At 45.9% G+C, this 12,938-nt stretch overlaps 1 protein-coding gene across 4 annotated transcripts in view; it reads left to right on the top strand.

Annotated features, from left to right (window-relative positions):
• Positions 1-10,909, top strand: part of EFCAB5 (EF-hand calcium binding domain 5) — an 81,527-nt gene extending 70,618 nt beyond the window's left edge. For all 4 annotated transcript variants that reach the window (XM_075854333.1, XM_075854332.1, XM_075854330.1 and 1 more), the window contains 2 exons: positions 7,252-7,348; positions 10,656-10,909. In XM_075854333.1, the coding sequence (XP_075710448.1) occupies positions 7,252-7,348; positions 10,656-10,813 (255 nt within the window). In that variant the 3' untranslated portion in view covers positions 10,814-10,909. The remainder of the gene's footprint in view (positions 1-7,251; positions 7,349-10,655) is intronic.
• The last annotated feature ends 2,029 nt before the right edge of the window (positions 10,910-12,938 follow it).

Raw genomic sequence — 12,938 nt, 5'->3', positions numbered from 1 at the left:
TGCATCCGCATTATACTGAAGTCATCGCGCCTGTCCATGCCAGGTCACTCACAGCACCGTGCAGAGGAGGAAAAGGATCTCCTCTACCCGTCGTGCGAACGGGGATAGGTAAGTAATTATGTTATTATTTTTCTACTAGGTACATACATATGGGGGCATTATACTGGGTATGGGAGGGAGGGCTCATGTGGTAGCTTCTGAAGGGGCATTATACTGTATGGGGGGGGTATTATACTGTATGGGACAGCTAAGGGGGGCATTATATTGTATGGGGGGCATTATACTATATGGGACAGCTATGGGGCATTATACTGTATGGGCGCATTATACTGTATAGGGCAGCTATGGGGGGCATTATACTGTGTATGGCATTATAATGTATGTGGCAGCTATGGAGGGCATTATACTGTATGGGGGGCATTATACTGTATGGGGCAGCTATAGGGAGCATTATACTGTATGGGGGCATTATACTGTATGTGGCAGCTATAGAGGGCATTATACTGTATGGGGGCATTATACTGTATGGGGCAGCTATGGGGGGCATTATACTGTATGGGGGCATTATAGTGTATGGGGCAGCTATAGGGGCATTATACTGTGGGGACAGCTATGGAGGGCGTTATACTGTGGGGGCAGCTATGGGGGCATTATACTGTGGTCGTTAGCTATGGGGGGCATTATACTGTGTGTGGGCAGCTAATGGGGGGCATTATACTGTGGTGGTAAGTTATGGGGGGCATTATACTGTGTGGGGGCTGCTATGGGGGGCATTATACTGTGTATGGCATTATAATGTATGTGGCAGCTATGGAGGGCATTATTGTTAGGGATCTGCCAGGTACTACGTCTAGGTATACTCCTGGGATTAATCAATCCACACCTGAGGCCAGACCTGTTCGACTGACACCATCTCCCACCAACCAGGGTGGCAGGCTCAGGAGTGGGAGAGCCTATCGCGGCCTGGTCAGTCTGAGTTAGCTCCGCCCCCTGTCCTTTATTACCTGCAGTGTTCTCCTCCTCAGTGCTTGTAATTCTTTTGGAGTCCTGGCCCCACTGCTGCTTGCTCCAGCCTGCTCCTGCCGTGCTTCTGCCTTGCTGCTGTTCTGCTTAACCCGTTTTGCTTTGCCTCCGGCTTGCTTCCTCCTCCGTGCTCACTTGGGTATACTCCACTTCATCCTGGTCCTGACATCTCATTCACCACTCCGTTTCCTCGGCGTTCCGTGGGCTACTGCCCCTTCCCTTGTGTGTTCCCTGTTTGTTCTCCCGTGCACTTAGTCAGCGTAGGGACCGCCGCCCAGTTGTACCCCGTCGCCTATGGCGAGTCGTTGCAAGTAGGCAGGGACAGGGCGGTGGGTAGATTAGGGCTCACCTTCCCTTCACCCCCTTCCTGCCATTACATAATTACAAGCCTCTTACCTAGTCTACCATTTCCCCTACGCTGACGCTATCATGGACCCCCTTGAGACCCTGACCCAGCACATGCAGGGCCTCTCCCTACAGGTCCAGGCCCTGGCCCAGAGGGTCAACCAGGGTGACGCTGCCGTAGTAGTTCCCCTCACCTCACCTCTAGAACCCGACCTCAAGTTACCTGACCGGTTCTCAGGGGACCGTAAGACGTTTCTCTCCTTCCGGGAGAGTTGCAGACTGTATTTCCGCCTTAAACCCCACTCCTCAGGTTCCGAGAACCAGCGGGTGGGTATCATCATATCCCGACTCCAGGAAGGGCCCCAAGAGTGGGCCTTCTCCTTGGCTCCTGACGCCCCTGAACTTTCCTCTGTTGATCGCTTTTTCTCTGCCCTCGGACTCATTTACGACGAGACTGACAGGACTGCTTTAGCCGAGAGTCAGCTGGTGACCTTACGTCAGGGTAGGAGACCGGTTGAAGAGTACTGTTCTGATTTTAGGAAGTGGTGCGTAGCTTCTCGGTGGAACGATCCGGCCCTAAGGTGCCAGTTTAGGTTAGGATTATCTGACGCCCTGAAGGATCTGCTGGTTAGCTACCCCTCTTCTGACTCCCTTGACCAGGTTATGGCCCTAGCAGTACGACTTGACCGACGTCTCAGGGAACGTCAGCTTGAACGCTTCAATGTGCTCCCCTCTGACTTTTCTGCGATCCCCCCCCCCGAGGTCCCGTCTCCTCGCCCCTCCACGGAGGACTCGGAGGTACCTATGCAACTCGGGGTCTCCATGTCCCCTCGACAACGTAGGGAGTTTCGCAGAATGAATGGTCTCTGCTTCTACTGTGGGGACGACAAGCATCTTCTGAACACCTGTCCCAGGCGCAAGAATAAAAAGCCGGAAAACTTCCGCGCCTAAGTGATCATCGGGGAGGTCACTTGGGCGCACAGGTATTTCCCGTTTTATGTGAAATGCAATAAAATTTTGCTTCCCTTTCAGGTCTCGTTTGCTGGCCGGTCTGCCACGGGCAGTGCTTTCGTGGATTCTGGCTCATCTGCTAATATCATGTCCGTGGAATTTGCTATGTCTCTAAAGATGCCTTTTATTGATTTACCTTATCCTATCCCTGTAGTAGGTATCGACTCAACCCCCCTTGCTAATGGTTATTTTACTCAGCATACTCCTGTTTTTGAACTCCTGGTTGGCTCCATGCATTTGGAGCAGTGCTCTGTACTGGTGATGCAGGGATTATCGTCTGATCTGGTATTAGGTCTTCCCTGGTTGCAGTTGCATAATCCCACGTTTGATTGGAATACTGGGGATCTCACCAAATGGGGTAGTGAATGTCTTATGTCATGTCTTTCTGTTAACTCTATTTCTCCCCGGGAGGAGGTAAACACGCTTCCTGAGTTTGTTCAGGACTTCGCCGATGTGTTTTCTAAGGAGGCCTCCGAGGTGTTGCCCCCCCATAGAGATTACGATTGCGCCATCGATTTGGTGCCTGGTGCCAAGCTTCCTAAGGGTAGGATATTTAATCTTTCATGTCCTGAACGTGAAGCTATGAGGGTGTATATCCAAGAATGCCTGGCCAAGGGTTTCATTCGCCCCTCGACTTCTCCTGTAGGTGCTGGCTTCTTCTTTGTGGGGAAGAAGGATGGTGGTCTTAGGCCGTGCATTGATTATCGTAACCTGAATAAGGTCACCGTAAGGAACCAGTACCCACTTCCTTTGATTCCGGATCTTTTTAATCAGGTTCAGGGAGCCCAATGGTTTTCTAAGTTCGATCTACGGGGGGCATATAACCTTATCCGCATCAAAGAGGGGGATGAGTGGAAAACTGCGTTCAACACACCCGAGGGTCATTTCGAATACCTGGTCATGCCCTTTGGGTTGTGTAATGCCCCTGCTGTCTTCCAGAATTTTATTAATGAAATCCTGAGAGATTACCTGGGTAATTTTCTTGTTGTGTACCTTGATGACATACTGGTGTTTTCCAAGGACTGGTCCTCACACGTGGAGCATGTCAGGAAGGTGCTCCAGGTCCTTCGGGAGAATAATCTGTTTGCTAAGACTGAAAAATGTGTCTTTGGGGTACAGGAGATACCATTTTTAGGGCAAATCCTCACTCCTCATGAATTCCGCATGGACCCTGCCAAGGTTCAGGCTGTGGCGGAATGGGTCCAACCTGCCTCCCTTAAGGCGTTACAGTGTTTTTTAGGGTTCGCCAACTATTACAGGAGATTTATTGCCAACTTCTCGGTCGTCGCTAAGCCTCTTACGGACCTTACTCGCAAGGGTGCTGATGTCCTCCATTGGCCCCCTGAGGCCGTCCAGGCCTTTGAGACCCTCAAGAAGTGCTTTATCTCGGCCCCCGTGCTGATTCAGCCCAACCAAGAGGAGCCATTTATTGTGGAGGTTGACGCATCCTTGGTGGGAGTGGGGGCCGTCTTGTCCCAGGGTACCAGCTCCCTCACCCATCTCCGCCCCTGTGCTTACTTCTCTAGGAAGTTTTCGCCCACGGAGAGTAACTATGATATTGGCAACCGCGAACTTCTAGCCATTAAATGGGCTTTTGAAGAGTGGCGGCACTTCCTGGAGGGGGCCAGACACCAGGTAACGGTCCTTACGGATCACAAGAATCTGGTTTTCCTAGAATCGGCCCGGAGGCTTAATCCTAGACAAGCTCGGTGGGCACTATTCTTTACCAGATTTAATTTCTTGGTTACCTATAGGGCTGGGTCCAAGAATATTAAGGCTGATGCCCTGTCACGTAGTTTCATGGCCAATCCTCCTTCCGAGAAGGATCCTGCTTGTATTTTACCCCCTGGTATAATCGTTTCTGCCACGGATTCTGATTTAGCTTCTGATATCGCGGCTGATCAGGGTGCAGCTCCCGGGAACGTCCCTGGGGACAAACTGTTTGTTCCCCTGCAATACCGGCTAAGGGTACTCAGGGAAAACCATGACTCCGCTCTATCTGGTCATCCTGGCATCTTGGGCACCAAACACCTCATTACCAGAAACTATTGGTGGCCTGGGTTGCCTAAAGACGTTAGGGCTTACGTCGCCGCTTGTGAGGTTTGCGCTAGGTCCAAAACCCCTAGGTCCCGACCTGCGGGCCTACTACGTTCCTTGCCCATTCCCCAGAGACCTTGGACCCATATCTCCATGGATTTTATCACCGATTTGCCTCCATCTCAGGGCAAGTCGGTGGTGTGGGTGGTAGTAGACCGCTTCAGCAAGATGTGCCACTTTGTGCCCCTTAAGAAGCTACCTAACGCCAAGACGTTAGCTTCTTTGTTTGTGAAACACATCCTGCGTCTCCATGGGGCCCCAGTCAATATCGTTTCTGACAGAGGGGTACAATTTGTTTCCTTATTTTGGAGAGCCTTTTGTAAAAAGTTGGAGATTGATCTGTCCTTCTCCTCCGCCTTCCATCCCGAAACTAATGGCCAAACGGAGAGGACTAACCAGTCCCTGGAACAATATTTAAGGTGTTTCATCTCTGACTGTCAATTCGATTGGGTCTCATTCCTTCCCCTTGCTGAATTTTCCCTGAATAACCGGGTCAGTAACTCGTCAGGGGTCTCCCCGTTTTTCTGTAATTTCGGGTTTAACCCAAGGTTCTCCTCCATTTCCCCTGGTTGTTCCAATAATCCTGAGGTAGAGGATGTTCATCGGGAACTGTGCACTGTCTGGGCCCAGGTGCAGAAGAACCTAGAGGCGTCCCAGAGCGCACAAAAGATTCAGGCGGATAGTAGACGTTCTGCTAACCCCCGGTTTGTCGTCGGGGATTTGGTCTGGTTGTCGTCCAGGAACTTGCACCTTAAGGTCCCGTCCAGGAAGTTTGCTCCCCGATTTATTGGGCCTTATAAGATCATTGAAGTCCTCAACCCTGTATCCTTCCGTCTGGAGCTGCCCCCATCCTTTCGCATACATGACGTCTTCCATGCCTCCCTCCTTAAACGCTGCTCCCCGTCCTGGTCCCCCTCGAGGAAACCTCCTGTTCCCGTTCTCACCCCTGAGGGGGTGGAATTCGAGGTGGCCAAGATTATGGACAGTAGGATGGTCCAGGGCTCCCTCCAGTACCTGGTCCATTGGAGAGGGTACGGGCCGGAGGAGAGGACTTGGGTACCTGCCCGTGATGTTCACGCTGGGGTATTGATCAGGAGGTTCCACCTTCTCTTCCCTACTAAACCGGGTCCTCTTAGTAAGGGTCCGGTGGCCCCTCATAAAAGGGGGAGTACTGTTAGGGATCTGCCAGGTACTACGTCTAGGTATACTCCTGGGATTAATCAATCCACACCTGAGGCCAGATCTGTTCGACTGACACCATCTCCCACCAACCAGGGTGGCAGGCTCAGGAGTGGGAGAGCCTATCGCGGCCTGGTCAGTCTGAGTTAGCTCCGCCCCCTGTCCTTTATTACCTGCTGTGTTCTCCTCCTCAGTGCTTGTAATTCTTTTGGATTCCTGGCCCCACTGCTGCTTGCTCCAGCCTGCTCCTGCCGTGCTTCTGCCTTGCTGCTGTTCTGCTTAACCCGCTTTGCTTTGCCTCCGGCTTGCTTCCTCCTCCGTGCTCACTTGGGTATACTCCACTTCATCCTGGTCCTGACATCTCATTCACCACTCCGTTTCCTCGGCGTTCCGTGGGCTACTGCCCCTTCCCTTGCGTGTTCCCTGTTTGTTCTCCCGTGCACTTAGTCAGCGTAGGGACCGCCGCCCAGTTGTACCCCGTCGCCTAGGGCGGGTCGTTGCAAGTAGGCAGGGACAGGGCGGTGGGTAGATTAGGGCTCACCTTCCCTTCACCCCCTTCCTGCCATTACAATTATACTGTATGGGGGGCATTATACTGTATGGGGCAGCTATGGGGAGCATTATACTGTGGTCGTTAGCTATGGGGGGAATTATACTGTGTGTGGGCAGCTAATGGGGGGCATTATACTGTGGTGGTCAGTTATGGGGGGCATTATACTGTGGTGGTCATCTATGGGGGGCAATATACAGTGTGGGGGCAGCTATGGGGGGCATTATACTGTGTGGTGGCATTATACTGTGGGGGCATTCATGGGTCTGTCGGCCAAGGCGTCCGGGCATAGGTGTGTGCATGGGTCTGGGGGTGTTGGGGAGAGGTAGGGGAGCCCAAGTTGAATTCTTGCACCAGGGCCAAAGAGTCTTTAACTATGCCCCTAAGCAACAATGTTCTGTAATGGCTTTTGCCTCTTTTAGCAGTATAATGTGCCCTGACACACTGCAAAAATTGTTCAGGAATGGTTTGAGGTACATAAAAAAGAGTTTAAGGTGTTGACTTGACATCCAAATTCATTAGATCGCAATCCGATTGAGCATCTGTGGGATGTGCCGGAAAAACAAGTTCAATCTTTGAGGGCCCCACCTCGCAATTTACAGGACTTAATATTCCCACAATTACCATTTATCACCTATCCATAGGATAGGTGATAAATCTATGATCCCTAGGAGCTGTGGATAGGTGATAAATGTTAATTCTGGGAAAACCGCTTTAAAGAATCTGCTGCTAACGTCTTGGTGGCAGATACCACAGGACACCTTAAGAGGTCTGGTATAGTCCATGCCTCAAAGGGTCAGATCTGTTTTGGTGGCATGAGGGGAACCTATACAATACTATGCAGGTGGCTTTAATAGTATGGCAGATGGGTGTATGTTTTCAATGTATAATTAAATCTAAATAATATTTAGAAAAAGTAATACAAATACAAAAGCTCCAGCTAGTGTGCTATAAAAAAAAAATCTGTGCATGATATGATCATTGGAAGTACTTGGTGACTTATGCTTATAATCTAATATTAATATTATTTATTTTTATATTTGTAGAAAGTAAATACTGATTTGATACGAAAGATATTGTCTTTTGACCCTACTGCCCAGTCTGTACAGCTCAACCCGGAGATCCTTGCTAAGTATATTAAAGGTAAATATAGAGCACCTTTGTGCTGATTTTCCATTCACTAAGGCTCCATGAAGGAACAATATATTTAGAGCCAAGGATGGGATTGGATCCTGTCCTGTAGGAGTGTCTTTGGGAAAGGCCTTCCTGGTCTAATCGAATGGGATCCAATCCTTTACTAGGTATTGCTCATACACAGAACTGTAATACGGCCATGTGCATGAGCCCTAGGGCTGGGTTTACAAGTGTGATTTCATCCCATTAAAGAGGCTCTGTCACCAGTTTATAACTTGCCTATCTACTACCTAATCTAATAGGCGCTATGATGTAGATAACTACTGAAAAAAAAGTTTATTATTGAGCACATTATGAACATTTTTAGATTTATGCAAATTTTTTCTAAATGCCCAACTGGGCGGGTTTTTTTCTATTCACCAAGTGGGCGTTGTATAGAAATTTGTATGATGCTGACCAATCAGCATCATACACTTCTTTTCATTCCAGCCCAGCTTGATTCACAGCACAGCGTGATCTTGAGAGATCACGCTGTGACGTGACTTGCTCCCGCAGGTCCTTCACCGAAGCAACGGAAGACTGAACAGACATTGCCTCTAGCCGCTGCAGATTCAGATAAACTTCCTGGCACGGCTGGAGGCGATGTCTGTTCAGTCTTCCATCGCTTTGGTGAAGGACCTGCGGGAGGAAGTCACGTCACAGCGTGATCTCGCGAGATCACGCTGTGCTGTGAATCAAGCTGGGTTGGAATTTAAGAGAACTGTATGATGCTGATTGGTCAGCGTCATACACTTTTGTATACAATGTCCACTTGGCGAATAGAAACAAAAACGCACAGTTGGGCATCTAGAAAAAATTAGCATAAATCTAAAAATGTTCAGCACTTGGTCAATAATAAACTGTTACCTACATCAAAGCACCTATTAGATTAGGTAGGAGATAGGGAAGTTATAAACTGGTGACAAAGCCTCTTTAAGCAGACTCTTTCACCAGGTTTTTGCTGTCATATGTGGGGGCAGCATAAAGTAGAGTCTCTTTGGTTTTCTTAAAATCCTGGTTTTCTAGCCACAGTTAATGAATGCAGAGGACTACAGGGCATGGGCTAAGCAGTCCTCGACATTCATGAGCTGCGGCTAGCCTCGCCCATCCGCATTGATTGGCAGATTTTCCATAGGCACAGTATAGGGAGATCGCTGCCGATCAGCACCTCTAGGGTGGGGCTAGTCGCAGTTCATGAATACGGGCTGTAGAAGAAAACTTGGATTTTTTTAAAGTAAGTAATAGCGTTGGAGTGAGGGTCATTGTCACTGCCTTATGCTGCCCTCAGATAGGATAGCAAAAACAGATTCCCTCTAACTAGTTATTGAGATGTTTGTCTAATTTGGCCATTTATACCCAGAGATACACTACCGTTCAAAAGTTTGGGGTTACCCAGACAATTTTGTGTTTTCCATGAAAACTCACACTTATATTTATCAAATGAGTTGCAAAATGACTAGAAAATATAGTCAAGACATTGACAAGGTTAGAAATAATGATTTTTATTTGAAATAATAATTTTCTCCTTCAAACTTTGCTTTCGTCAAAGAATGCTATATTTGCAGCAATTACAGCATTGCAGACCTTTGGCATTCTAGCTGTTAATTTCCTGAGGTAATCGGGAGAAATTTCACCCCATGCTTCCAGAAGGCCCTCCCACAAGTTGGATTGGCTTGATGGGCACTTCTTGCGTACCATACGGTCAAGCTGCTCCCACAACAGCTCTATGGGGTTGAGATCTGGTGACTGCGCTGGCCACTCCATTACAGATAGAATACCAGCTGCCTGCTTCTTCCCTAAATAGTTCTTGCATAATTTGGAGGTGTGCTTTGGGTCATTGTCCTGTTGTAGGATGAAATTGGCTCCAATCAAGCGCTGTCCACAGGTTATGGCATGGCGTTGCAAAATGGAGTGATAGCGTTCCTTATTTAAAATCCCTTTTACCTTGTACAAATCTCCCACTTTACCAGCACCAAAGCAACCCCAGACCATCACATTACCTCCACCATGCTTGACAGATGGCGTCAGGCACTCTTCCAGCATCTTTTCAGTTGTTCTGCGTCTCACAAATGTTCTTCTGTGTGATCCAAACACCTCAAACTTCGATTCGTCTGTCCATAACACTTTTTTCCAATCTTCCTCTGTCCATTGTCTGTGTGCTTTTGCCCATATTAATCTTTTCCTTTTATTAGCTAGTCTCCGATATGGCTTTTTCTTTGCCACTCTGCCCTGAAGGCCAGCATCCCGGAGTCGCCTCTTCACTGTAGACGTTGACACTGGCGTTTTGCGGGTACTATTTAATGAAGCTCCCAGTTGAGGACCTGTGAGGCATCTATTTCTCAAACTAGAGACTCTAATGTACTTGTCTTGTTGCTCAGTTGTGCAGCGGGGCCTCCCACTTCTCTTTCTACTCTGGTTAGAGCCTGTTTGTGCTGTCCTCTGAAGGGAGTAGTACACACCGTTGTAGGAAATCTTCAGTTTCTTGGCAATTTCTCGCATGGAATAGCCTTCATTTCTAAGAACAAGAATAGACTGTCCAGTTTCACATGAAAGCTCTCTTTTTCTAACCATTTTGAGAGTTTAATCGAACCCACAAATGTAATGCTCCAGATTCTCAACTAGCTCAAAGGAAGGTCAGTTTTATAGCTGTTTACAGCGGTGCTAACATAATTGCACAAGGGTTTTCAAGGGTTTTCTAATCATCCATTAGCCTTCTAACACAGTTGGCAAACACAATGTACCATTAGAACACTGGAGTGATGGTTGCTGGAAATGGGCCTCTATACACCTATGTAGATATTGCATTAAAAAACAGACGTTTGCAGCTAGAATAGTCATTTAGCACATTAACAATGTATAGAGTGTATTTCTGATTAATTTAATGTTATCTTCATTGAAAAAAACTGTGCTTTTCTTTCAAAAATAAGGAAATTTCTAAGTGACCCTAAACTTTTGAACGGTAGTGTACATTGCTAGGAAGGAAACAGGTAAGCAGATTAGAAGAAAATATGTTCCCCACACAGTAATCAGAGCTGATGCATCCACAAATTTAAACCATTTACACATAGCGACATCATACCAGGGGCGTAGCTATAGGATGTGCAGAGGTAGCAGTCACACCTGGGCCCTGGTTCCCAAGAGCTTCAAGTTGTGCATCTGCATCCTACGTAGAATAAATCATTAAATGTAAACCAGCCATATTATTGTATATTGAGTTCATTTTGTTTAGATAAATTTGGATTCCAAAGCCTTATAATATGTGACCAATTTATTTCAGGTATTCCCAGAGGAACGGTCTGGAAACAGGGCTCTATCCCAGCAGAGCATCTCTATAACTGGGCTTTCACCTGCCTGTCACTGATGGAACTCAGCCAGAAAATGCAGAACACACAGTCACCATCACTGGTCTCTCTACCAGCACCAAACCAAATGTGAATGAAAAATAAATAGAATATGACTACTTAAGGAGGATCTGTCACCAAATTTCACAATACAAACTGCATAAATTATTAAATAGATCTTAGACCTGATGAAGCTAGTACTTACTTTGAAAATCTGTGTAGGAATGGCTGTATAATCCTTTCTTAAAGTTTTCCATCCTGATATTAAAATGGTCTTTTTATGAGACAGTTTAATTGCATAATGTAATCTCAATCTCCTCCCACCTGGAGCTGACAACTCCTATATGTGTCCATCCTTCCCCGAACCATGCTGAAATCTCACACGTGCTCAGTTTTCCTTGCTCCGCAGTAAATCAAAGCAGCAGATGGCATTAGAAGCTGTAATTCCACACTAAAACTGCTGCTGGAAGACCGGGTCTCTCACTGCAGAGCCATGGGAACTGCAGCTTGTACTGAGCATGTGTGAGATTTCAGCATGGTGTCGGGGGAGGAGGGACACTGATAGGAACTTGTCAGCTCTTGGTGGGAGGAGATTGAGATTACATCATGTATATACTTGGTCTCATAAAATGCTCATTTTAATATCCAGCAGGAAAACACTGAGAAAGGATTATACAGCCATTCTGGCATGGATTTTCTTTAAGTAAGTACATCAGTCTCAACAGGTCTAAGATCTTTTCAATATATACAGTTTGTATTGTGAAATTTGTTGATCGATCTTTTTGAAATTTTGTTTCTATTTGATCTCCTACAATTTGTTTCCTTTTGTTAAAGCCAGTTAACATATACAAATAAAAAAAATGGAAAGACCGCTTGGACATCAGAAAATCGAATATTATTTAAAGTTTAAACCCTTTAGGACCAGACTTTTTAGTTTTTACATTTTCAATTTTCTCTCCCTACCTTTCAAGAGCCATAACTTGGGTGGAATAGAAAGAAAAAAAAACAAAAGCAATTCCTCAATTTTATGTTTCGTTTTTACAGCGTTCACAGAGCGGTAAAAAAGGCATGTCAACTTTATTGCAGGTCAAAACGATTTACGCCAATATCAAATTTATATATATTTTTATGTTTTATTACTTTTACAAAATAAAAACAATATGATAAACACTGATAGGAAAATGCCCTGAAGGTATACAGGTTTACTGTATATAGAAAAAATATGTGGTTATAACCAAACCATACCTAACAAACCCAAAATTGCAATATAATATAGCACGGTGCCATTCCTGATAAAGATTATAGAAAAAAAGAAAATGAAAAAATGATCCAGAAATATGACTAGGCACTCTTGGGTTAAATAAAATTTAACATAGTACTTTATTTTTGAATCCAGATAATACCGGCAACATTTAATTTATACATTAATACAAAATTTACAATTTAAAAAGAGAATTCTCCTGGCCAGGAAAGGAAACATACAATAGAACCTTCAATACATAGGTGATATTGCCTGATGGATATATAGCAAACTATATGTGTAAAACAATTTAGAAAAAATTTCAAAAAATGAAAAACCGCTGGGTCGTGTTCACACTTGCGGTTTTCAAACATATAGATTATTTATATCACAAAATGGCCAGAGTTCCTATTTGGAGTAGCTGGTAATGAAATTTTTAAAGAAATTCACTTTATGTGTAAATGATATGACTTTACTCTCAGGATAGGAAAATAGCCTCATGAATTAAAGGAGTGTGGTTAACAGCATGCTTTTTTTCTTCTCATTAATGAATCCTCAGATCCAAATCAGATTTTATGGTGATAGGAAGTCTTTTCACAGACCTTTGGGTCAATGTGTAGCTCTCATGATATTAGGCTTTGAGGCAAGACATCAACTTTTATAGGTTTTTACCTTTACCTTCGATATCCAGCAAGTGCCGGGAAACCATGCAGGGAAGCGGTCAGCTCCGAGGTGGAAAATAGCAAATCTCCACAGAAGGAAAGTTCACTTGTGTGGCCACACATAAATTTCAAAGCCTTCAAATCTCCACCCGACAATGCAGGATCTCACGCCGGTATATCAGCTGAATAAGGGCACTCCGAGAGGAACGGACCCAACGAAACAAGATCGCACGCCGGCAACCAGGTAAGTAAAAATTCCAGAGTATGTCTCCTTCGACGTGTGATCTTCAACACTGGACAGGTATTCTCAGGGCAGG

The sequence above is a fragment of the Rhinoderma darwinii genome, chromosome 2 (genome assembly GCF_050947455.1).
Source record: "Rhinoderma darwinii isolate aRhiDar2 chromosome 2, aRhiDar2.hap1, whole genome shotgun sequence".
In the NCBI taxonomy this organism is placed as follows: Eukaryota; Metazoa; Chordata; class Amphibia; order Anura; family Rhinodermatidae; genus Rhinoderma; species Rhinoderma darwinii.
Note: the sequence above shows the minus strand (reverse complement) of the source record. Positions and strands in the feature narration are given on the sequence as shown.